Here is a 24,641-nt window from a genome sequence, read left to right on the forward strand (position 1 = left end):
TGGCCTTTACCTTGGTGACCAAGAGCAAGTCGTGGGGCCAGTGGGAGAATGTGGGGTTGGGGCTGAGGAGTCAGCTAGGCCAGGAGGCCGGGTGAGGAATGAGGACTCTGTCTGGGGCATCTTGAGGGGGCGGGGGGCGGGTAGTGTCTCCAGGCAGTAGGGCAACAGTTCCTGGCTTGGAAAGGGATTGCTGTTAGAAACAGGAGGTCAAGAAGCTGATTGTATAAGGTTCTTGAAGAGGTTTTCTCATACACTTGAGTGAGAAGAGTTGAGTGAGAAGACATTTGAAGGCATAAAGGCAAGTAGTGAGGCAAGGATAGCACAGGAGACACCCTCACTTAGGGGAGAGGGAGAAGGAAGCCCACCCAGGAACTCCCTAGGCTGGAAGGACAGTCACCCTTGAGAGGACAAGACCATGGTGGCTGCATGTGTGTGATTGTAGGGATAAAAATGTCTGCTCTGACCCTGTGGAGCACAGAGAAGAGGGGATGCTAGAGGGTCCTGAGGGGCCTCGGGACACTGGAGGGGGTGGTTTCTCCAGCCCCTGCCTCAGCCAGCGCGCAGGGCAGGGGGACCCCCAAGAGCTGCCCACCTCAGCACCCCATCTCTCTCTCTCTCCCCCTCCTCTCTCTGGGTGGCTGGCTGCTCGAGTCTGCCTGGGGCTGCCCTGCTTGCAGGAGCTTTCTGGAGCATTCCGGAGCATTCCTGAGCAGCCTTTCTCTCCATACAGATGGGGGACGAGAGCCCCAGAGTCCGAGAGGGATTGCAGGTCGGTGTCTCAGAACCCCCAGGGCCTTGGGCTTCTCAGTGTCTCGCCTCTGTGGGGTCGGCTGTGACCCAGCTTTTGCTTCTGTTTTTCCAGTCTACTTCTGGCGGGGCCACACGGGGATCAAGTACAAGGAGCCCATGGAGAGCTGCCCCAAGCACGCAGTTCGCTGTGATGGGGTGGTGGACTGCAAGCTGAAGAGTGACGAGCTGGGCTGTGGTAAGGAGGCTGGACATGGGAGTGTGTGTGTGTGTTCGTGCATGTGCGCACATGTGTGTGTGTGTGTGTGTGCATGCACGCTCTGGTGACTTCTAACTGTGGTGCAAACTGTAAGAGATCAAACAGGAGGAAATGGACAGAGAATCAGAAAATCTGGGTCCTAGTTACAGTAGACTTGGGTTTAAAGCTTGACTTCAGTGCTGTGTGACCTGCATAAGCCATTTACCTTCTCAGGGCTGCAGTTTCTTAATTTGTAAAGTGAATGAATTGGACAAGATTAGTGAGTCTCCAATAAAATCTGACAACTCTCAAATATCAGACTGATCTAAGCGGAGCAGCTCTGACTAGAGATGACTAAGGGGTCCAGAGCACCATCCCTGTGTCCCTCCTCTCTGTCCAGTGGGTGACCTCCACTTTGCCACTCCTGTGGTTTCTTGAAGTTCTAGAGAGAGATCTGTTTGTGCTCTTGTTGTGGTTCGTGAGCATGTGGCTCGTGAGTGTGTGAGGTCTGCACTCAGCCCTGCTGAGGTGTGTATGTGAGGGTGCCTGTACGTACAGGTGGCCCGTCCATTTCACCTGTGCATAGACATGTCCACTTGTCCACAACTACAATCATCTGTGACAGTCTGTCGTGTCAGATCACAGACCTTATTTCTCTTGTTACCTTCTCCTTTGGGCATGCCACTGTCCTCTCGGGGTGATGGTTCCTGGCAATGTGCACCCCTTCTCCCAGTGGCTCTGGGTCCTTGGTGGAGAGATCTCGCCCTGCCCCTTCCCTGGCCAGGGCTCTGCCCTTGCCCAGCATCTTGGGTTTCCGAGGACTGGCCTGCCACTGCTGCCGGAGCCAACCTCCCGAATGTCCGAGGCCTGAGGGAACGGCCCCAGGACAGGAGCCTCTTGGAGATTCCCTTCACACCTCCCCAAGAGCGAAGCCTCCTGGGTGCTGAGAATCTGCTCTGCCCTTTTCTGCCCTGCAGTGAGGTTTGACTGGGAGAAGTCTCTGCTGAAAGTCTACTCTGGGTCCTCTCATGAGTGGCTTCCCGTCTGCAGCAGCAGCTGGAACGACTCCGACTCAGAGAAGACCTGCCGGCAGCTGGGGTTTGAAAGGTAAACCTCCCGAGGGCCCCAGGGGTGCAGCAGGCTCTTTGCAGGGGTGTCGCAGGCGCATCATAGGAACCCCTTGTTAAAGGGTCATAGGCCACCAGGGCTGTTCCTAGTAGCTCAGGGTATGTCTTTCAAAAAGGCAGTGGCCCTGGGATCCTATGAGTGTGGGGCAAGCGGTTTCCCTGAGGCCCCGTAATTATTGGCTGTAATCAGTCCCCTCTACAGCTCTGCAGCAAAGCACCTTGTGTCGTTGCCACGCTGAATGGTTTCAAGCTGCACGAGGAGGCTGGATGTTTGGTCAGGTCTCATCTTCTGACAACTGGGAACCAGAAACTCAGGCTATGCAAAGCCTTTTGGTGGACTCTGAGCAGTACTAGGTTTTGTTTGGACTAGAACTCATGAAATGGGAAATCAGGTGGGGCAGGTGTGGCCAGGTCAAGTCATAAGAAGCTTTAACTCTAAAGATTTTAAATCAAGGAGCCAATGATGATGGGTGGAACAGGGAGCAGGGTGGATCGTGACCTTCCTACGGAAGGAGCCTCCAATTGGCAACCTCCCTCTTGGCCTGAGTCATTAAGCTGAGTGGTTTTGTGTGTGAGGTTGTGGGGAAAAGGTTTAGGATCTCCCTGTGGGTTCTCTGTAAAAGAATCACCTGGAAAACCATGGTTGGGGGCTAGGACTTAAAACTAGTTCCCGTCCCTCTCCTCAGCCTCAGAGTCCTGGTGGAGGGCAGGGAGATGCTGAGTAATCCAATGGAAACCAATGACATTTGTTATTCCTGAATTGTGTGACCACATTCAAGCCTGAACCCCCGGGGAGATTCAGTTCTTTAAATATCGTTTATTCAAAGAGCATTCACTGAGCTTTCATGAGCTGCTAGTGACTATGTGGCACCTGGACACAATGGAGTAAGAGGTGATCCTGCCCTTGAAGATGCTCTAGTCAGAGAGGCTTACACCAACAATCCCACTTAAGGACATGCGTGGGGGCTCTGTGGGCCCAGGACAGCGAAGGTGCCTAGCTGCGTTTGGAAGAAAGAGAAGAGGATGGAAGGATGGGCCCTCCCTCTGGGTAGAGGAAGAGCATGTGTGAGCTTTGGGCAAGGACACGCCACATTCTAGAAATGTATACAATTTCCACACAGAGAGTGGAACACACCAGAATCACCTGAGGTGCTTGTGAAGATGTGCCCCAGAACCCACATCTCTGTGATTAGGATTTAGAACCTGCTTAGCACATACCCAAGGGGATTCCTGGCATGCTGTGCCCTGAGAGTCACCAGTGTACTTGTCTAGGGTCCTCAAACTTAAAAAATGCAAGTCAGCAACCTGGAGATCTTTGCAATGCAGATTCAGACTCAGCAGGTCTGGGATGATGCTGATGCCGCTGGTTCATGGACCACAGTTTAGACAGAAAAGGGTGAGATTGGTGCTTCTCAAACTTGCATTAGAACTGCCTCGAGGACCTGTTAAAATAAAGATTGCTGGGAGCATCCCCAGAGCTTCCAATTCAATAGGTCTGGGGTAGAACCTGGGAATGTGCATTTCTAAAGAACTCCCTGTCTGGAACCACACTTTGAGAAGTACTGGGCTGGTACACGGGGCTAGTGGGTTGGGGCAGAATATGCAGGTGGGGTCCAACTATATGGGGCCTTGACTGCTACATGGAAGAGTGGCCACCATTCAGACCACTGCGGTCCAGCCTCTGTCTGCAGGGCTGTTGGGGTGAGGGCTCTAAAGCCATCTGGAGAACTTGGGACACTCTATCTCCAGTGGGCTCATTCTTCTTCTCCTTCCTCCCTCACAGTGCTTACCGGACAACCGAGGTGGCCCACAGGGATTTTGCCAGCAGTTTCTCAATCTCTGAGTACAACTCCACCATCCAGGAGAGCCTCCGCAGGTGTGGTGGGGTGAACCAGGCTGCCTGCCTGTGAGCAGTGGAATGAGGGGCTGGGAGGGTCTTTGAGTCAGGGAGCCCCTCTCCCTTGCCTTTCATGGACCCAGGCCCCAGGAATCCATCATGAACGTTCAAGGGTATCTCAGTTACGTTCCATTTTCACCACCCCGCCTACTGGCTTAAAAGTTCTTATTTGAGCCTTCGGGCTGAGAGTTTGCCTGGTTGTCAGTGACAATTAATAAATGCCATGTCCCCTGCACGGCTCTTAATTCAGTTTTCTGAGCCAGGAAGTGAGGAGATGGAGAAAAGACAGATACACAAATAGAGGAAAAAACTGGGTCTCGGTGGTTGACTACAACCCTGTTAGGAGGTGGTGACATGCAACAAGCTCAGCATGTTTATTACGTAGGTACAAACATCAAAAGGATTTATTGTGAGAACGTTTCTTCCAAGTAAGCAGAGCCAAGGTCATGAGTATGAGCAGCCTGATTATGATTGTCAACTTGTGCCCATAACTTTCCACCCCCGAGCACCTGGTGTCTGAATCTCAAGGCCAAGAACTGAATAGCTCTGTGGCTGGCTCAGAACCTCCTATTGAATAGGGCTTCACCATAGCAACAGGGCAGTCTCAAATCGAGGCCTTTGAACAGGGTTCCCAAGAGAGGCGTCCCCTCTGTCACAGGACAGTTTGAGAGCCATAATTCAGTTGCTGCCTGACAAATAAATCTTGGGGCCACCCATCGGCCAGGTGTTTGAACTGAAAGCTTCTGCAGAGACTGGAATAGGGGCAGCAGTAAAAAGCATAGCTGGGATTGGGTTGGAGATCAAGAGCAAGGGCACTGCAGGTGCAAGTGGCCAGAGACCAGGAAGCCCATCTAGGAAGCATCAGCCTCCATTGGGACCTCCTGGTTCTCTGTCATCCTTGTGTTGCAGCCCTTCCTCTCCCAGTCTGTTTTAGTCACTTTTTTTTTTTTTTTTTTTTGGTCACTGTGACCAAAAGACCCGACAAGAATAGTTAGTGGAGGGAAAATATATTCTGGCTCATTGTTTCAGAGCTTCAGTCCATGATCAACCAACTCCATTGCTCTGGACCACAGGTGAGGCAGAACATCATGGTGGTAGGGTGTAGCAAAGAAAGCAGCTCAGGATGTGGCAATGAGGAATCAGAGAGAACACCGTTCACCAAGGACAAAATACCAGCCTGTGAGGCAAAGCCCCAATGACCCACATCCTCCAACCACTCCCACCTGTCTGCAGTTACCACACAGTGAATCCTTATCAGTGGACTAATCCATCGATTGCTACCACCCTTATAATCTAATCATCTCACCTCGGAATGTTCTTATATGGTCTCACATATGAACTTTTGAGGGATACCACATATCCAAATTGTAACATAATCCACTGGGGGGGAGGTGTTCCACCCGCTGGCATTGTTTACTTTGTGGAAGGGAGAGAAGAAGCAAGGGTCTGAGAGATAGTGTGGTGCATCTGGATGCCTGCTCTAGGTTAGGTGGGTTTGCTTGTTACCCTGAGGACCTATCAGAGGAGCCTTCGGTTGGTTACCTGTTTAGTTGTGGAAGATGCTAGAACAGTGAAGACTTGGGTTCAAAGAGGTGAGAATGGAGATAATTTGCTTTGAACCATCCCTATTCCTGGAGAAAGTGCGGAAGGAAGAATTTCCCACTGGGAGAGAGAAAGTCAGTCTCCACTTCTTGTGACAAGGGTAGCTTCCTGGAAATGGGATCGGATCTGAGCAGGAGTCAATTGGGAAGTCTTCCTGGAGGAGGTGGCTACTCTTCTCACCTTCTGTGTGTCCTCTTGCAGGTCTGAATGCCCTTCCCAGCGGTACGTCTCTCTCCAGTGTTCCCGTAAGATGCTCTTTTTTTGTATTGTGCTGTGTGTCGGTTGGGAGTCAGGGGGCAGGAGGTGATGAGTGGCCCGGGTCTCAGCAAGGAGGAGGGTCTCAGCCAGGAGTCCTGCTTCAGGACCAGAATCCCATAAGGGCCATCCTAGAATCACATTTTCTCTCTCCTAATTCTGATAGGGGTCAGTCAGCAACTTCTCTCTTTCCAAGGAAGCCACACAAGTCTTCTGCACTCTAGGCCAAGGCCAAGGACAGGGCAGGAGTGCAGCCTGTGGGAAGCTAAGGGCTCTGTATCCATAGACAGGGCCCTAAATGGAGATGAGGATCTGGAGCCAACAGCTATGAGCACATTGCACATGGAGGGCACTGCGTGGTGGCTTTACAATCAAGGCTGCAGTGAGTGCCTACAGCTTCCCTTCGAGGCAGATGCTAATACTGTCCACCTACCTTTTAAGTAAGGTTGAAATGTTTACATTGCCGGAGGTCAGACAGGCCACTGGCAGATGAGAAGCTGGGATCTGACCTTGGGTCTGACCTGGAGCCCAGGCTGTGACCCATCCCAGAATGACTGTGTTTTCAGTGACAGCTAGGGGCAGGGAGGACACAGGGCTATGGATGGAGTGACCACCCCCCTAGGGCCTCACTCTCTCCCCTGCAAGGAGAAAAGACACTGGTCTAAGCACACTCTGGGGGCTGCCTCCTGGTCCATGATTGCAAGGGTGACTCTCCAGCCATGCTTGGAGATGTTCCCTGAGATGGAGGGCCACCAACAGCACTCAATGACCCATCGTGTGGGCACAAGCCCACGTGTGTACTACAGGAAGTTTATTTCTCCATCATTTTGAATGACAGAGATGCCCTTCACAATGCTTATCAGCTCAGGGTCATGTTAGAATCTGTTTTTTCTGAGCCCCTGGCAGCAGCCCCAGATTGTACCCTGAAACCCTAATGCCTGGCTCAATGACAAACATTAGGCACTTAGTAAGCATTGATCAAATTAATGAAAGATTGAACGAATGAATAGAAGGAAAGGGGAAGCTGTCTCGGATCAAACTTCCTACCGGGTGATCCAAAATGCTGGCCCACCATGTGGTCTTCCTGCTTGAGCAGGAAGCAGCTGTACCACATTAGACTAGGTGAGGCAAAGAGGCATCTCAGGTGGGTGGGAGGGTGGCTGGTGGGCACCCTTCAGGATGGGATGCCTGAGCCTGCAGGGAACCCAGGGAGTGAGGCAGGGGCTTTGAGAGGAGCAGGTTTATGGTTTATGGTTTGTCTCTTCACTTCCCCAGACTGTGGTCTAAGAGCCATAACCGGGAGGATCGTGGGAGGGACGCTGACCTCAGAGAACAAGTGGCCTTGGCAAGTCAGTCTTCACTACGGCATCACCCACATCTGCGGCGGCACGCTCATCGATGCCCAGTGGGTGCTCACCGCTGCCCACTGCTTCTTTGTGTAAGTGCGTGAGGAACCTGTGATTCGGTGCTGCTAGGGATAGGGGATCACCAGGAAGGGAGGATTGTGGACTGACCTCTCGGTGGAGGAGGGAGTGGTGTGAGCCCAGTGCCCCTGGGCCAGAGGCTGGTGCTGCTGGTCAGGATCTGCAGTGGTTGTTTGGTCCTGGAGTGTGAGTTGGAGCACTTGTGTTGAGGCAGGTCCAAGAATGAGAAAATGCTATGATTTCTCCCAGGAAAGTGAGGCAGGAAGGAAGAGGGACTTTGAACCCTTGCCCTGAAGAGCAGGGTGGAAAAACAGGCTTTGGGCTTATGCCATCTCCTGCAGAGGAGCCTGAGAAGTCAGGAACACGGTCCCAGGAATTGAGGGATGGGGATGAAGAGAGAACAGTGCAGTCAGCTCTGATGGTGTCTGGTCAGTCTTGTCCCCTCAGGGGCCCATACAGCCCAGACCTCAGGGGCTCTGGATTCCCATAAGTAAGTCTTCAGCAGGTCACTCTGTCCCATCTAAATCTCCAAGGCTGCTAAGGGTACTATGACTGTGATCTGTCCCATCCACTGCTTGTTATCCTTGGTGGCCTGCTGATAAGATAGTGGAGTGTAAATGCCACGCAAGTTTTCCACATTGTAAGGTGCAGAATGACTCGTTCAGAATATGGGAGTGTGGGGGATTGCTTTGGATCTCATACAATAGTGGTCCCCTCCAGAGGTCAATTCATCTATCCTCCTGCCTCCAAGCTGATGCTCCTGCTGCAGTTCCCTGTGTGCAGCAGGGGCTGCCAGTGAACTCTGCCAGGTGGGTAACTGGATAGTGCTTTCTTGTGGCAGGACCCGGGAGAAGATCCTGGATGGCTGGAAGGTGTATGCCGGGACTCACAACCTGCACCAGCTGCCTGAGGCAGCCTCCATCTCCCAGATCATCATCAATGGCAACTACACGGATGAGCAGGATGACTATGACATTGCACTCGTGCGGCTCTCCAAGCCCCTGACCCTGTCCAGTGAGTGAATCTGTGCCCCCTTCTCTCTTCCCCAGCACCCTTGGCAGCCCTTGGAATTGGCAGTGCCTGTGGACTCATCTGGGGGCCCTGGACCCTCAGCATAGCAAAAGTCAAAGACTCCTAGACATCATTAGATGGGATACTGCTCTTGGGGATCAGGGACAGGTCCTTGTTGCCCCAGTATTGAAGATTAAACACCAGAGAAACACCGAGGCAAGGGTAGAAAGAAGTTTTATTTAAGAGAGGGACAGAGATAGACTTCTGCTGAGAGAAGAGGCCCAGAACTAGGGGTGTCTTACTCTTTTATAAACCCCCAGAATCCCCCACCTTCTCCTTCTTCTCTGTGTACATGCCTCAGGGCAGAAAGGAGCAGCACCGGGGGTAATCACTTGTGTTGGGCAGTGCAATCCTGGAGGTGTTAGCAACCTATTGAGCTGGGAAGTGTGATCCCAGAGGTTAGCTGTTAGCAACCCGGTGATAACCAGCCCTCATCCTCTCCACCCCCATTATTCATTATCTACGCTGACTGCTAGGCCTTCATCCCCTGTCCCTTGCCTCAGTTTGTTGAGAAATATGATATTTCCTGTCCCCTCAGGCCAGGCGGGGCTGCAGGCCGATTGCTTTTTGGCAAACAAAGCATGGGGGGAGTCAGTACAGTGGGCTCAGTTTGTAGAATTATTCTCTTAACCTTGTGTTCCCACCATCCTCATCTATCTGTCCCCTTACAAATGAAACACTTTTATTTTATAATCAGGGAAATTGAGACCAAGGATTAAAAATGTTTGTTCCAAATGACACATCTCACATTGCAAATTACTACCAGAGCCAAGGCTTCGATACTGCTCTTAGTCAATATAAATAGGTTGAATTGTTGCACTGGTAGTGACTGAGCAGAGGCCAGCCACTGTGGCAAGCATGTGACATGTATTATTGCATTTACTCCTCACAACCCTCTGGAGCAGGTCCTATTATTAGCTTCCTCTGACACATGAGGAAGTGGCGCTCTGGAGAAAGATAATTACCTAAGGCCACAAGTAATAGGTGGCAGCTTGTGAGATCCAGGTTGATCTGACACCCAAGCAACGCTCCTGCCACTTGGCTCTGGGCTGGCAGATTGTACACACTGCAGAGGAGCGCGTGAGCCAGTGCACGTTCGACAGCTAGCTGCCGTGAAGTCAGAGCTAAGGACCAGAGGGGGCTGCACCACGGAAATGCTGTGGAAGTTCTCAGGTCACTGCGAACAAGGGATGCCAAATGAGGCTTCATCTCTCATTCACTCATGGGCTCACTTACCAGATACTCACTGTGCACCTACTATAGGCCAGCTCTGCCATTGCAAAGCAAACAGAACCAAACAGGTGACCCACACCCAGACAACCAGAAGGGGCCACCAGTGTGATGTTGGGGGCCAGGGAAGCTGTGGTGACACAGATGGGGGCACCTAATCAATCTTGAAAGGCTGAGAGATCCAAGATTCTCAAAGGCCTGGTGAAGGGGGCCTCAAGAATGGGGTCAGAATCCTCTAGCACAAGCAAGCCTCACTGGTGGCAAAAGCTGGAGGGCCTCTTTTGGAGGACTGGGATTTCTGGAAGCCTTGGAGGATTCTGGTTAGTCCAGCCATTCTGGTGCTCTGAGCCTGTGAGCTGGTGTTTCCTGGCACATTCATTACGGAGGCAGTGCTGACATGAGTCAGACTGCTTAGCTCCTCAGAGTCTGGTGAGGAGGAGGATCTCCAGCCAGCTCCTACAGCAGGGCCAGACCGGAACCACGCCCACTCGGGCCACGCCCACCAGAGCCACACCCTCAACCCTCCCCCCTCCAGCCCTGCCTGCAGAGACTGGGGCTGAGGTGGGGGTACATACACAAGGGTCTGTCGGTAAGCAGGACCAGAATGGGTCTTTTCAATCTTGTAAGACCTGGACTTCATCTGGCTAAACATCCAGATCTTACTTCTTACCCATCTTCTTGATATTATTAGGAATTCCAAAACAAATTAAGTAGTTTCTAAAGCCAATGAAAGCTATGAAATATTGCACAGCCTTCTCAGAAAGTGGCATTCCCTTTCCAGGGTTTGATGGGCCCCTGAGCTGGAAGAAGAGCCTTCATTTGAAAATTGCAATTCAGATTTATATAGCCCTGTGATCAGACTATGTGCCCTGACTTTTAGTTTATAAATTAGGGCTGATTTTTTTAAAAAACTGGTTTGGAAGGCCAACCACCTTGAGTTACAGTACTTTATGAGAAAATTGTGAAAACTCACTGATGAATTTAATTCTCCCTTAAAACAAGCAGAATATATAATAACAAGTAGAATATATAATAACAGAACACAGAACAGTATTACATGTTTTTAAGAGTTTGCATCTCAAAAATGGGCCCATCACCAAACAGAGGTCTGAGGAGATTCCCCAGAAGAGAGAAGTGGCCCTCAACTTGGCCCTTGTAGGCTATTGATATACATTGCCCAAAAGAATTTCAGGATACAGCCAGAGTCACAGTGACTAACATCTGTAATCCCAGCAACTTGGAAGGCCGAGGCAGGAGGATTACAAGTGCAAGGCCAGCCTCAGCAACTTAGTGAGAGCCTGTCTCAAAAAATAAAAAGGGGGCTGGGATGTGGCTCAAGCCGTAGCGCGCTCGCCTAGCATGCACGGGTCGCTGGGTTCGATCCTCAGCACCACATAAAAATAAAATAAAGATGTTGTGCCCACTGAAAACTAAAAAAAATAAATAAATATTAAAAAATTCTCTCTCTCTCTAAAAAAAATAATAATAAAATAAGAAGGATTGGGATATAGCTCAGTGGTAAAGTGCCCCTGGGTTCAATCCCCAGGATTAAAAAAAAAAAAAAATCAGGATGCATCAGAAAGAGGCATGAGATGTATTTAGGAATGCAAGGAGTACACACTCAAAGGGACAGAAAATGTGTGTTCCTCGAGAGTGAGATGCATTTTGGGGTCTCAGGTTCTTCTTTTAAAGGAAACTTTGTAAATAGCGAACATAGAGGTATGGGGGCGGGGGGCGGTGGCAGCACAGAGCACAGGTCCCGTGATCTGGTTCTTTTCTGGATCTTTAGGTTTGGAATGTCCTCATTATAGAGGTTTCTAACTATAGTTTCCTTTGGCTTTATTTACTCTAAAGAAAATAAGTTGTGTAAACTCGCAACGCGCATGTAGGCATTAATTAACCAGATTCACAATACTCTAAGATTCTTGGGCCTTTCAGGAATTTAGGTCTGGAGGAAAACAAGCCTGGGAAGTGAGGGTGAGGGTGTCCTTGGAGCTTCTTAGGTTTAAAGTTAGTTTCTTCTCCCTTCCCTGGTGGTCTCCTTTCTACCTAATCCTATTTCCTCTATCCTACTTCAGACATAGAAAAGAAATCATTTTTTGTTAATGATTGATGCTGTCCCTTCGTGTGTGTGTGTGTGTGTGTGTGTGTTTACAGAGATAAAATGTGGGAGACACTGATATTCAAAGCCCTATTTATGAGAGAGGAGCTTCCCTTTCTTCCTCTCATCCTCTCCATTCATGGAGCATTTAATATGCGCCAGGCCCTATTCTAAGTGCAGGATGCTGCCATGAACACAACAGACTTTGGAGAGCATTGCAAAAGTCTATTTTTCAAGCAATATTTTCCTCCTGCAAGTTGGAGTTTGGTGACTAATGCTCTAGACCACCTAGGGGCACAGTCTGCAGAGGGTATTTATGAAGTGATACTCAACAGCACCTTCAAAATATTGCTGTGTGGGAGCAAGGGGGCAGTGGCTGTGTTGTGCGTCTCTAGGGATGTGCTCCTCCTGCTTGTGGTGTTTTTGTTGTTGTTGTTGTTTGTTTGTTTGTTTTACCCATGCTGGTAAAAATTTGGATAGAGTGCAATGGGCCCTGGCCAACCAGCAGGTGTCCTCCCACATCAGGCTGCACACACCGTGAAGTGCCATGGCCCTAACATTTGCAGTTTAGCCTGCAGCTGTCCCTTGCTATGAGTAAAAAGCATGGAAGAGATGAGACCCTCCGTTGGTATCAGCTTGGCCCAGTGCAGTTTCTAAGGCTATGAATCTCCCTACATGGCAACTACTGACATCAGAATGACCTTGAAGACTCTGGCAGAATCCTGAGGACTGGAGGTTTGAGATAGATTGAGCCAGATGCAGTGGTGCATGCCTGTAATCCCAGCCACTCAGGAGGCTGAGGCAGGAGGATCACAAGTTCAAGACCAGCTTCAGCAACTTAGTGAGGCCCTAAGCAACTTAGCAAGACCCTGACTCAAAATACAAAAATAAAAATGGATGGAGGATGTGGCTCAGTGGTAAAGCATCTCTAGGTTCAATCCCCAGGACCAAAACAAACAGACAAAAACCATAAAGTGGTTGAATTTCTTGCCTGGTCAGTCTAAGGCCTGGAGGATTCAGAGCTATTCTGGGAGCAAGGATGGGCCTTAGAACGTTGGTACTCCTGCCCTCGGCCCCATTGAAACCTCCAGCCTGTTCCTTCACTGACACCTCGAGGTCTTGTTTCAGGTCATATCCACCCTGCCTGCCTCCCCATGTATGGACAGACCTTCAGCCTCAACGAGACCTGCTGGATTACGGGCTTTGGCAAGACCAAAGAGACAGATGGTGAGAGGCAGAGATGCCAGGCTGTGTGTGCATGCGTTTGGACATGTGTGTGTGTGCACACGTAGTGGGGGGCATGTCTGGGTATACAGATGAGGGTCTATCTAGATGATGGTTTGGAGATCATTCCCCAACTTGCATGTGAATGTGTTATACAGACACCTGCATATGTATCAACCAGTCAATGTGACAATGCCCTCCAGGCAAGACCACCAGGGAAGGCCCTGCAGTTGAACAAGTTGGGTTCAGTGCTCATGGCAATGAGGGAGAACTCACCTGGTGGAGAACTGTGGGGCATTTCAACCAGAGGACATTGGGAAGGGCTCAGCACAGGTGGGTGGCATGGGAGTGTTCAAAGAAGTAGGACTTTTCCCTAGATTGGATGTAGTCAGGCAGCAGGGGAAACTCTATAATTGGGGAACTTAATAATCTTATCCAAAAGGAAGGGAGTCTATAGCTATGGTGGTGGAGGAGCAGCGATCCCTCATGTGGCTGAGAGAGGGTGTTTGTGTGGTTCACACAGTGGCCTTTTATTGGCCTGACCTTAAACAGGACAGAGAAGGAGTCTTGTTGTTCTGTGTTACTGTGTCCCAGTCACAGAGTGCCTTACCCGATGTCGGTTCTATAAGATTGTTCATGTCTCTCAGGAGGACAGCACAGTCCAGCCAGCCTGGCTCTTGGACTCAGACCAGCTCCATGAAGTCATGGCCACTTTTCCTGAGATGAAGCAGTGTTTGGTTTGGGCTCAGCCCTTTGATCTTACCTCCATCACTGACCAGCCATGTGGCTGTGACTTCAGCCCTAGGTTGCCCCCCTGTAAGTGGGTCAGTAAGGCCTGCCGTCTTTAGGGCACATAGTTTATGAAAACAAATGAAGTGACATCGCTGATGGTGCTTTAAACATGCACCAGCATGTTACAATGTGTCAGGTGGCCACGCAGCTGGTGAGTTTGTGCATATGTATGTCCCTGTCCTATATGCAGTGAGCTGTGTTTTGTGAGAAGGTGTGTGTGCCCATTTGTCTTGGGTGTCCAACCACAGAGAGCCTCCCTTGGCCTGGGTCCAGGCATGGGTGGAACCCTCTGGTCCCAGGAGACTGAGTCTGCATCCTGTGGTGTGTGGTTAGAGGGCCATGAAGCCGTCTAGTCTCAATGGCTTCCCATCTTCTCTCCTTCTACTCTCACTTCATTGAAGAGAAGACATCCCCGTTCCTCAGGGAGGTGCAAGTGAATCTTATTGACTTTAAGAAATGCAATGACTACTCAGTGTACGACAGCTACCTTACCCCACGGATGATGTGTGCTGGGGACCTTCGCGGAGGCAGAGACTCTTGCCAGGTGAGGCTCAGGGCCCAGGACCCTGGGCTGGGGGAAGGCTGGGGTGTTGGGATTGGCATGGGAATCGGGCCCCACCCTTTCCTGCTTGGGAGGCCCTCCCCCTCCTGGCTGACATGCTGACTCTCCCTTATAGGGAGACAGCGGGGGGCCTCTTGTCTGCGAGCAGAACAACCGCTGGTATCTGACAGGTGTCACCAGCTGGGGCACGGGCTGTGGCCAGAGAAACAAACCGGGTGTGTACACGAAAGTGATGGAAGTCCTCCCCTGGATTTACAGCAAGATGGAGGTGAGAGCCCTGCCCAGGGATACTATGGAGGCAGGCTGAGGACTCCCCAAAGTGGGAGCTGGCGGAGGGCCCAGGCTTTTCCCCGAGGTATAAACAGAAGTCCCCTCGGCCCTTTGCATTTGTTCAAGGCAGAGTCAGATGTCAGGCCCCGGAGGCCAGCTCCAGCTGTCTGGGTTTCTTTCCCTCCTTTCCTTCCCTCAACAGATCCCAGAGAGAGTAAAAGGGTCCACCTGGGCTCAGTCCCAGCCTCAGTACTCCTCTTCTCTCCCAGGGATGGCCAAAGTGTGAGTTCTCACAGGCCACTGAAGTGACCCCTGGAGTGGGTTAGGAGGACTCCCTCCATGGCAGGATATTGAGCATCAGGAAGCAGGATCTGCCCCCAACTCTGCTGACCCAGCTCAACCCCAGGCCCCCTGTCTGTAGCTAGCCGGGAGACTAGCCGTGGCTCTGGGGCAAGGGCAGAGTAGTGGAGAGCTCAGAGCGGCCAGAAACCAGCGCATGGGGCTCTCAGGATGCTTCTGTCTTCCCTCCGCTGCCTCTCTTCTCTGATGGCAGTGCCAGGTGACCACTGGGCTCATTTTGGGTTTCTGTTCTCCTCTCTTCCTCAGAGTGAGGTGCGCTTCCGGAAATCCTAACCAGCTCCACCTGACGGCATGAGCTGCTTTGAAGACTGGCCAAAGGCACTGTGCCATGTCAATATCTGGGCTAATGGTCACCAGGCACCTTCGTTAATCCCACCTCCACTGTCTGCTGCCTCTTTGAGTGTGCGTGTGTGTGTGTGTGTGTGTGTGTGTTGTTGTTCTTCTTCTTCTTCCAAGTTCTTCAGAAACCAGGAGAGCTGTCAACTCTTCTTGGAATCTCAGGCTGGAAGTCTTCTGGAGATGTGAATTTGGGCTCTGTGGATGTTCCCATGGGGAGTCCATAGATGGACAGAGGAGGCGAAGCCAGCACAGAGCCTGGGGAAGGGCCTGGAAAGTGACATCAGGAATTCTTGCTTCTCTAACCCTGACTAGGAAACTAGCCCAGAGTGGGCAGATACCCAGCATCCCACGTGACACTATTGCTGTCCTGGGACAGATAACGATTTTGTTGGGAGTGCCAGCCTTTCCATGTCTGGACCATCCTCAGCAGAAAGCCAGTTCCATTGGCATCACAGCATGGCACTCTCACTCAGACTCCTGCATGTGGATACCCGGAATTGAACTACACTGTCCAGGCTGATGACTGTGGCTCGGGCACACCGTATTTGTTTGGTCACAAGCTATTGGGGCAGATTTTATTTTATTTTTATATTTAAGAAATAGAAATAGATGTATTTTAAAAGATTCTCCAGAAGTTCCTGGGGCCTTGAGGGTTATAACTCCAGGGGACTCATGGGAGTTGTACCACTACTATATGTTCTGGCTTCAAGGAACTGGGTGAAGGGCCTTGCTGGACATCTCCAAGGCTACAGCGACAGGAGCCCCTTTGAGATACTCAGGGAAGCAAATCCTCATTTGGGGTGGCAGGAAAATCCAACACGAAGAGAACCACAAACTGTTCCTGCCTCCGGGGCTACAGCCAAGGCATGAAGAAATGAAGACGTGGTTGTTGCTCCTATTTAGCCCCAGGAGCCCCAGGGAAGTTCACATGGGCAGCATCCCTACTGTCCAGGACTATCCTGGGACTGTGAGGATTTGTTCTCAGCTTTCTCAATCTTTCAGTTCCTTGTTGTTCCAGAAACATAAGTCTTACTTGAAAATGGCCATGGAGAGAAAGGGAACATGGCCCCCAGGCCCTCCAAACAGCGTCCCTGGGGGATCTGAGCAGGCCCTGCTCCTGCAGGCCATCAGTGCGGCTGGCCTCCTTACTAACTGAAGGCCTGGGGCTTCCCCGAGCTTTTCTCTGGGGTACCTCCCCAGCCCTACTCTTACCCTTCTGGGGCCATCTAGGCCCCTGTGGTGCTGTGATCTTCAGAGGCAGGTCAAGCAGATCAGCCCAGCCCAGTCGAGGCAGGCAGCCACCCAGGGAAGAGACAACCCTGGAAGGGCAGGCTGGCGGTGGCCAGAATTTGATGAGGCTGGGTATATGGGGACTGTTATCAAGACTGGGGTGAAGGGCAGCACCCAGCAATAAAAGTTGTGTGACCTGCAGAAGTGGTTGTGTGTTTTACTGGCCACCTAGGTAGAACATCAGGGTTGCCCACCGCTGTCCAGACATCTCAGTCACAGATCTTAGTTTGGGTTCCTCTCTTTGGGTTCTGCTCACTTAGTCACACATCCATTCATGTACCTGTTCATAGGTTGTATGAGCGTCTACTCCACTAGGTCCTTGTGCTGGGCCCAGGAGGTTCAGAGACAACAGACTCCTCCAGGACCTGGGTCATGACCCAGGGTGATGGCAGCCCTGGTGGAGTGTGGATACCATGCTTGGAACATGAACAAGGAGTCTTCTGGGCACACCTAGAGAGGTCAGGGAGGCTTTGCAGAGGAGGTGAGTTTCCAAATGAGTCGTAAAGAGTAGATGCAGCTTCACAAAGTAGACAACAGATGGAAGGGGCAGAGGGAAGGGTGCTCAACGGTCTGTCCTTTTCCTTCTTCCTTTATCCTCTACCTCTGCCTTGGCCAGCTCAGCAAGAGGCATGTTTACAAGGAGGCTCCCATGCTTACTCAGCTATTTTCAAGAATATCGGATTGGTGCTCCCATCTAAAAGGTCCACCCCTTCATGCTCTGCAGTCACGTTCCCTGCAATTAATATAAAGACCTCAGTGATTTCGATCCCACTGGTGAATTCCCAGCACCCCATGTCGCCAATGCACACAACATTCATGCTTCTACACACGGCACAGAATTCTGCAGGCCTGCTCCCATGTGTGAGGCCTTTGGATGCCTCAGTTTTGTTTGTTCTAGTCTCTTCTATCAATGCCAGGGCAAATCCTTCCTCTGATTCTTTTCTTGGAGCAAAAAGGTGTGGGAAGGAGATGGTGGCCTAGGCGGAGTAACACGTACCTACTCTAACGGTTCCCACAGTTGCCGTGGTTTAACCCAATCAAAGCTTGTTTTTCACCCGCTAGTCTGGTAAAGCCGTTCTGATTAGTAGTAGGCTTTCTTGCACATGGTTTTCCAAGGACTTTCGCTTCCCATCTTGTGATGTTGTCATTTCCATTACTGTCTGCTTCTCACCAGGAAAAAAAAAAGAAAAGAAACATGAAGAAGGCATATTCACTTCTGAAATGCTCTGGCCCAAAGTGGTGCATGCCATTTCCATTCACATTTCATATGTGCAAGCATGTCGCATGACACCAAGTAGATGAGGTCATACTGGGAACTGTCCTCATTGGCCGATTCCCATGGGAGAACCAGCACTTATTTTGGAGAACAACCAGACATCTCTGCCCACCAGAGGCAGCTGGTGATCACCTCAGAAGCCAGGCCGTGGACAGAAGGTTAGGACTTGGGCTATTTCTACTCCTTTCTCCTCAGAAATCAGGCCCTTTCCCATGGCTCTCAGGCTTTCTGGGGCATAAGTTGATTGGCAGGTGTGTATGGGGGAGTGAGCAGAAAAATAGAATAAAGAAAAAGCTACCTCTAGATAGAAAAAGAAAAACACATTCCTTTGGCCCAGGACATCTATAAAGTCTTCAAAACTCACAGAAGAAGGGTGATGGGCTTCCCTGAGTGGTCCAGAATCTACAGGGAGGTCTATGGTGGTGATGGGGTACAGGGACACTGTTTTGTGTCCCTGATTCCAGGCATTGCCAAGTACCAGTCAGAGCCTCTGGCTTTGCCAACTCTATTGAACGCTGAATTTCCATGAAATTTCCCTGGGGAAGGAGAGGGAAGCCAAATGAGTGTGTCAGGTGAAGGGCAGATGATGGCTCTTGGGCAAAGGAGTCACTTACAGCCTAACTGGAGATCCAGCTGCCTCTGGGGTTTGGTTAAATTTCCAAGAGCCATTGTTTCCCACAATGGCTTAGCTGTTGTTTTGGGGTGTTGCATGTGGCGGGTTTCTCATAAGGATAATGACGAGGAAAATGATGATAACAGCCAGCACTTGCTGAATGTTTGCTAGGTGCCAGACGCCGGGCTGAACACCTGATGTGCTCTCTCTCCTCTAAGCAGAGTGACCCCGTGAAGTAGGCAGTGTTGAGCTCCTGATTTTACAGATGAGAACACAAAGGCCACGAGAACTGAAATAAACCTCCCCGAACGACGCAACAACCAAGTGGCAGAGTTGGACTTTGAACCGGCCTGTCTGGTTGGAAGAGCTGCTTTTCTGCACTCCACACACGCTGCTTTCCAGTGTCAGGCAGAGGCCTCCTGGCTATGACCTCCTAGGCTCACCATCTGGCTCTGGATCTTTCCAGGGACAGGGGCAACTCCCCAGAGAAGACTGGGCACACTCCTCAGAATGTCACATGACCAGAGCTTAGTCTAGGTAGTGTCTGGAAGCATGGACTAGGGCATCCTGAGTGGGAGGAGGCCCCTCCCCCAGCTTCAGCTGAAGAAGTTGGTTTCCAGGTCACCCTCCTGAGCCATGACAGGCCGTCACCCAGGACACTTCCATGTCTCCTCAGTGAGGGTGGGTGGCTCTGAAAGGCACATGCCTTTCATTCCCTAACCTCCTCTTCATTGGTACAGGCTTCCTGTTGCTTGAAAATGATGTTGCCCAGTGCAAGAAGTAAGCACCTTGGTGGCCTTACAATGGGTCTGTCCACAGAAGGGGGGTGTGTGGGGGGGTGGACCTGCTCTGGAGATAAGCAGCTCTGGACCACTCAGGAAGGAGGCTTTGTTAGACGACATGTCTTAGAAAGGTCAGGGCACAGCCTGGTTTTTTGATCCTCCCCAACTCAGCTCCTTTTAGCAGGGCAGGGGATGTGGACACAATAGGATGCCTTCTCTGTCCAAGCCCTGAGTCTTACAAGTGGTTCTTCACTTCTCAAGCAAGGAAGGATGTGGGAATCTGCTTTGAATAATTCCTCTTAATTACACCATTGTAGAGGAATGAGCACTGGGGTTGGAATCAGGTACCTGGAGGTACAAATTCCAGCTCCACCGCTTACTCAGGTATGTGATCTTGGACTCCATGATTTTAGCAATGTGATCTTGAGCAAGTCAGCATCTTTGTTTCTTCATAATTAAAATGGGTATATCAATCCCACATGTTGTTGCAAAATTAAATGGAACAATACATGTAAACATGCCAGGCAAAGTGATTGGTATGTTGTGACCTTTGAACAAATGTTGAATTTGCAGAAATAAATAGATAAATAAATAAAAAAGATGAGCTGGGATTGTGGCTCAGTGGTAGAGCACTTGCCTCACAAGTATGAGGCCCTGGGTTCGATCCCCAGGACCACATAAAAATATATAAATAAAATAAAGGTATTGTGGTTTACAACTAAATAAATAAATAAATAAATAAATAAATAAATAAAGAGCCAATCTTTTATCACTATATTCTTTCACCAAAAAAATGAGGTGAGAAGGAAATGTGGATAAATCTTCAGGTCCTAGAATATTAGCTCTTTCTCTGTAGAAACTTTCCTCTTAGTTTTTTTGTAGCAATGGGGTGACCTTCTAGGAGTTGATACTACCATCTAGGGCAGATGGATCTTCCAGCGGGTGGTTTCTTTAACTCATGGATCTCCTCTGAGTTAAGTCACCCTGCTCTTTCTTGTCATCACTGGGACCAGGGCAGCTGCCTATCCCTGGAAGAATTCTCTTCTAGGAGAAGTTAGTACCCTGCCCTGGTGACCTCTGCTTCACCAATGGAGTCAGGCAGTTCAGATCTGAGAGGGGCACACATCCTCAGCTGGCCCCTCACCACTCCTCACACCACAGCATGGGGCTCCCACCCCATGACACCAGTGAACCCTTGTGTTGCCATGCATGGTAGACCTTCTGAGTTCCCATCTTCCTGGAATTCTCCACAGCCTTTAATGCCGAGTAGTCCCTCCTTCAGGGACCACCCTGAGCTCTCCAGTTCCCCTTCTGGCCCTCTGGCTGCTCTTTCTCAGTCTTCTACAAAGTCTGTGGTGGTGCTGCCAGGAGATCACCCACAGCTCTCTTCTCATGGTGCTTGGTAAATCCTGGGTCATCACATCCATTTCCTGGGTTTCCAACTAACCTCTAAGGAGCAGCTCCATGTCACTAAGGTGTAAGAAATCTCACCTTTCTTCTTGAAACCAGATTAACCTGACTTTGAACTACTGAAGTCTGGCTGAATAAAATCCTTTTTCCCAAGAGAACTTGCCCACTGCTCTTCAGGCTCTGTTGCCGGGTTTCTGTTCTTGCGACTAAAAGGCTCAGGGGTCACTCCAGTTAAACTGGGCTAATTGGGCTGCACGAAATAACCACACAAGAGACACAAATACCTTTTTCTTTGGGGTCGCTGTGACGGCTCCTCTGACCTTAAGGGTCCAAAGAAAGAGAGCGAGAGCACGTGCTGACCCCTTTTATTGAGGAGAAGCTATTCAAATGAGGCAAGGGGTCAGGTTTCAGGGGGCTGAGTCTATCTTCATGATGTCCACTGTCAGCAGGTTGACTGACACCTGGGTAGGCCACACCCAAGGGCACAGTAAGAGAAGGGGACACACACAAGGCACTTCCATGGAAGATTCTATCCTAAACAGGGCAAGGGGTGATATTACAAAGGAACAGGTGAGGATAGCTTCACCCATGGGGCTGTAGCAAGACACACCCATTTCTGTGACTGAGCGCCTCAGTACCCAGCTGGGGAGTGTAACTCAGTCACCTGTAAGGTTGGCCTCCCACACTCTGTGCCTTCCCAGACCCCCTCAGAATAATGTCCAGATAACAGGGAGAAGCTTCCAAAACTGCTAGTGTCTACAGAAATCCCCCTCTCCCTGCGTCAGACTCAGGCTGCTCCTCTCTCTCAGCCCCCAAGTCCCCTTCTCTTAGCAGACAGTTCTGGCTCATCTCTCTTAAGAACATTGCACAAAGTCCTATAAATTCTCTTTGGAGTCAAAGTCATTCCTTCCAGATTAGATCATAACAGAACTCAAGATAAGTATAGGTTTCAATAACTGTGTATGGGTTTTCATACGAATATAAAATTTTTATTCCTTTAGGATAAATTACTATAAGTGAAATTATCTGGTGAAAATGGCTGTGGCATTTTCCATTTTCATCTGTAATATAAGAGTTCCTTTTGCCTCACATCCTCACCAGCTCTTGGCTTGTCAGTATTTTTTATGGCAACCATTCAAATAGATATCTAATGGCATCTCATTGTGGTTTTAAGTTGTATTTTCCTGATGACCAATGATGTTGAGAATCTTTTAATATATTTACGTGCCATCTGTATATCCTCTTGGGTGAAGTGTCTGCTTTATAATTTTGCCATTTCTTTGTTGCATTGCTTTTTTTCTCATTGTTGAAATTTTAGAGTTCTTTATATATTCAGGATACAAGTCTTTGTTGGATATGTGATTTGCAAATATTTTCTCCCTGTGTGGCTTGTCTTTTTATTCATTTAATTGTGTCCTTGACAAGAACAAAAAAATTGTAATTTTGTAAAGTCCAATTTATTAATGTTTTCTTTTCAGGTTGTATTTTGATGTTATAGCTGAGAACTCTTTGCCATATCCAAATTTTTGAAGATTTTTTCTGATGTTTTCTCTTAAGAATTTTATTGCTTATGCTTTACGATTGGCCAATGACCCACTCTGAATTAATTTTGAACACTGATAAAGTTTACATTGAGGTTCATTTTTATTTGTTTTATTAGAAATGGATGTCCACTTATTCTATCAGCATTTGTTGAAAATATTGTATTTTTCTATCCAATTGCCTTTGCATTTTGTCAAAAAATTCAACTGTGTTCTGTTAATCTATGTTTTATTCTTTCACCAATAACATCCTGTGTTAATTATTCTTGTTTTATAATATGATGTCTTAAAATTGAGTAGAATGGATCCTCCACATTTTTCCTTGTCCCAAATTTTTTAGCTAGGGTAGTTCCTTTACATTTCCATACGTTTTAGAACCAGCTTATTTATAAAGAATCATGTTGGAATTTTTATTGGGATTATGTTAAATCTATAGATTAATGAATCATCCAATCCATGAACATGGTATGTTGCTGCATTTCTTTAGATCTTCTTTGTTTACTTTCTTATAGATCCTATAATTTTCAGCTTACAAAGCCTGTACCTAGTTTATTAGACTTATTATATTCAACCTGTTGTGAAATGTTTGGTTGAAATATGCAAAAAAAAAATGATTTCACAAAGATAAAAAGTTTGGAAGTGGAAAAGCATTAGTAGATTTTTCAGATCCTTGTGGATACTTTTCTTTGATACTACACTCAAATTTGACAATGTGGAGTAAGAAACCATATCCATGAACTTTTTCTAATGGGTTAAATTAAAATATTTGGTCTATTGGGTATTTTACTCATAGCTAATTTTGTAGCATTATTCAGTGGTCATTCAGAAAATATCATTTCTGAATGTCTTCCAACGCTGATCTATTTTATTATACAATGTCAAAAATTACAGTAATTAATATCACCACTGATCTCATCAGAAAAGCCTTTAAAGGTTGGAACGCTGTCAAACTCATGGTGAAGGATGTGTTTTCTCTAAAATTCTAATTTTCAACAGAACTTAATTTCTACCATTAGCAACAAATCTTGTCACCTGTTTTCCTTGAGATGGCAGCTTATTTTGTTCATTTCTGAGCCAAGAATTCCAACTACCCAGTCTAAAATAATCACAGTTTGTCCATCAATCTTCATTTAAGTAAAAATAGTTGCACACACACACACACACACACACACACAATGGCTGGGGCAGCAGCTCAGAATGCCTCCAGAAAAATAGTACTTTGGTGTGCTACAGAAGTGCTTTGTGCAAACTCCCCATTAGGTCACAGCAAATTGTAAAAATGTTTGCTCAATGTTAAAATTTAATTGTAATACTTAATAATTTTACTGCTTCGTCAAGAATGTTCTTCAGTAAAACTAACAAGTGTGTGGAGGCAAAGGACATAGTGACAAGTACAGAGGGTGCCAGTGCTTTGATTCATGTTAAAGAGCAAGTGGTTTTACTCATCACTGCTTTTGTGCATCGGTGTTAATGTCAACACAATGAAAAAGGCAAATGATATTATACTCCAATTATGAAAATAATTGACCCTGTTGATACCTGAATTTGTCTCTCTGACCCCCATCCCTGCAATGTGTCCTCAAATCAAACTTTGAGTACTGCTGCCTGAGACCATATGAGACCAGAAAGGGAAATCTGCTGATACTGATTTTGAATAGATACTTGCTGAAAATTCTACTGGAACCACGGCTTCACTTCCTGTTCTTGGGGGGGAAAAGCCAAGGTCTATCATCTGAAGAGGTCTAAGGTTAGACAGCTTCGTGCTGTGATTCTGGTCTCATTAGAGAAGAGGGATGATAATCTAATTGCAGTTTAATGAAGAGCCCAGTGGGTGGGAGAAGAAGAGTGATTGGGGATTTGCATGTTCTTAATTTCCTGGGCTTGATGCACTCCATGTGCGTGCTCTGATTCTCACTAGAAATACTTCAATCATCTCCCCAGGTTTGGGGAAGCAGGACTGATGTCCTTAATGTCAATGTGTCTAGGTGGGATCTGCTCTGTGTTTGGGACTAGAGATCAGGAATCCACCAGTCCTTCTCAGAAAATCCCTCTAACTGTATAACTGATGACGCAGGCTCAATTGAATTCAGTGAGTTATCACAGGTGCTTACTAGGGCTGACACAGTATTAGATGCTGGGAGCAGGGATTTGAGTTTGGGGTAGGGGATGCACTTCTACAGGCAATTTACCACAATATCATATTGTTGGCTCTTTCTACGGCTGTTTTCCTTTTTTTTCTTTTAAAAGCTTGATTGTTTTTAAAATTTTGCAATTTAGTTCTTATTACTCTTTAAAAATCCAAAAAAAAAAATCCTGAAAACTATAAAAACAATAAAAAGATACCATTTATTTGTATTAAACTCTTAACATCGTCACATACTTCATCTCATTTAATCTCTCAACAACATTATGAAATAAGTACTATTACAAGGAAGAAAGTAAAAATCATTTAAAGTCCCACCACGCAGAGGAAAAGGTTGTCAACATTTT

At 48.4% G+C, this 24,641-nt stretch overlaps 1 protein-coding gene across 1 annotated transcript in view; it reads left to right on the forward strand.

The window, feature by feature from the left end:
- The window catches only part of Tmprss13 (transmembrane serine protease 13), a 30,726-nt gene extending 13,715 nt beyond the window's left edge, over positions 1 to 17,011 (forward strand). Inside the window, exons 4-13 of the mRNA XM_046438692.2 lie at positions 863 to 985; positions 1,963 to 2,092; positions 3,896 to 3,988; positions 5,813 to 5,856; positions 7,142 to 7,304; positions 8,132 to 8,304; positions 12,821 to 12,919; positions 14,110 to 14,252; positions 14,386 to 14,538; positions 15,147 to 17,011. Of these exons, the coding sequence (XP_046294648.2) occupies positions 863 to 985; positions 1,963 to 2,092; positions 3,896 to 3,988; positions 5,813 to 5,856; positions 7,142 to 7,304; positions 8,132 to 8,304; positions 12,821 to 12,919; positions 14,110 to 14,252; positions 14,386 to 14,538; positions 15,147 to 15,173 (1,148 nt within the window). The 3' untranslated portion in view covers positions 15,174 to 17,011. The remainder of the gene's footprint in view (positions 1 to 862; positions 986 to 1,962; positions 2,093 to 3,895; positions 3,989 to 5,812; positions 5,857 to 7,141; positions 7,305 to 8,131; positions 8,305 to 12,820; positions 12,920 to 14,109; positions 14,253 to 14,385; positions 14,539 to 15,146) is intronic.
- Positions 17,012 to 24,641: the final 7,630 nt, after the last annotated feature.

This window comes from Marmota monax, unplaced genomic scaffold (genome assembly GCF_021218885.2).
Source record: "Marmota monax isolate L192 unplaced genomic scaffold, Marmota_monax_Labrador192_F-V1.1 WCK01_AAM20220418_F8-fsc00081, whole genome shotgun sequence".
Taxonomy (NCBI): domain Eukaryota; kingdom Metazoa; phylum Chordata; class Mammalia; order Rodentia; family Sciuridae; genus Marmota; species Marmota monax.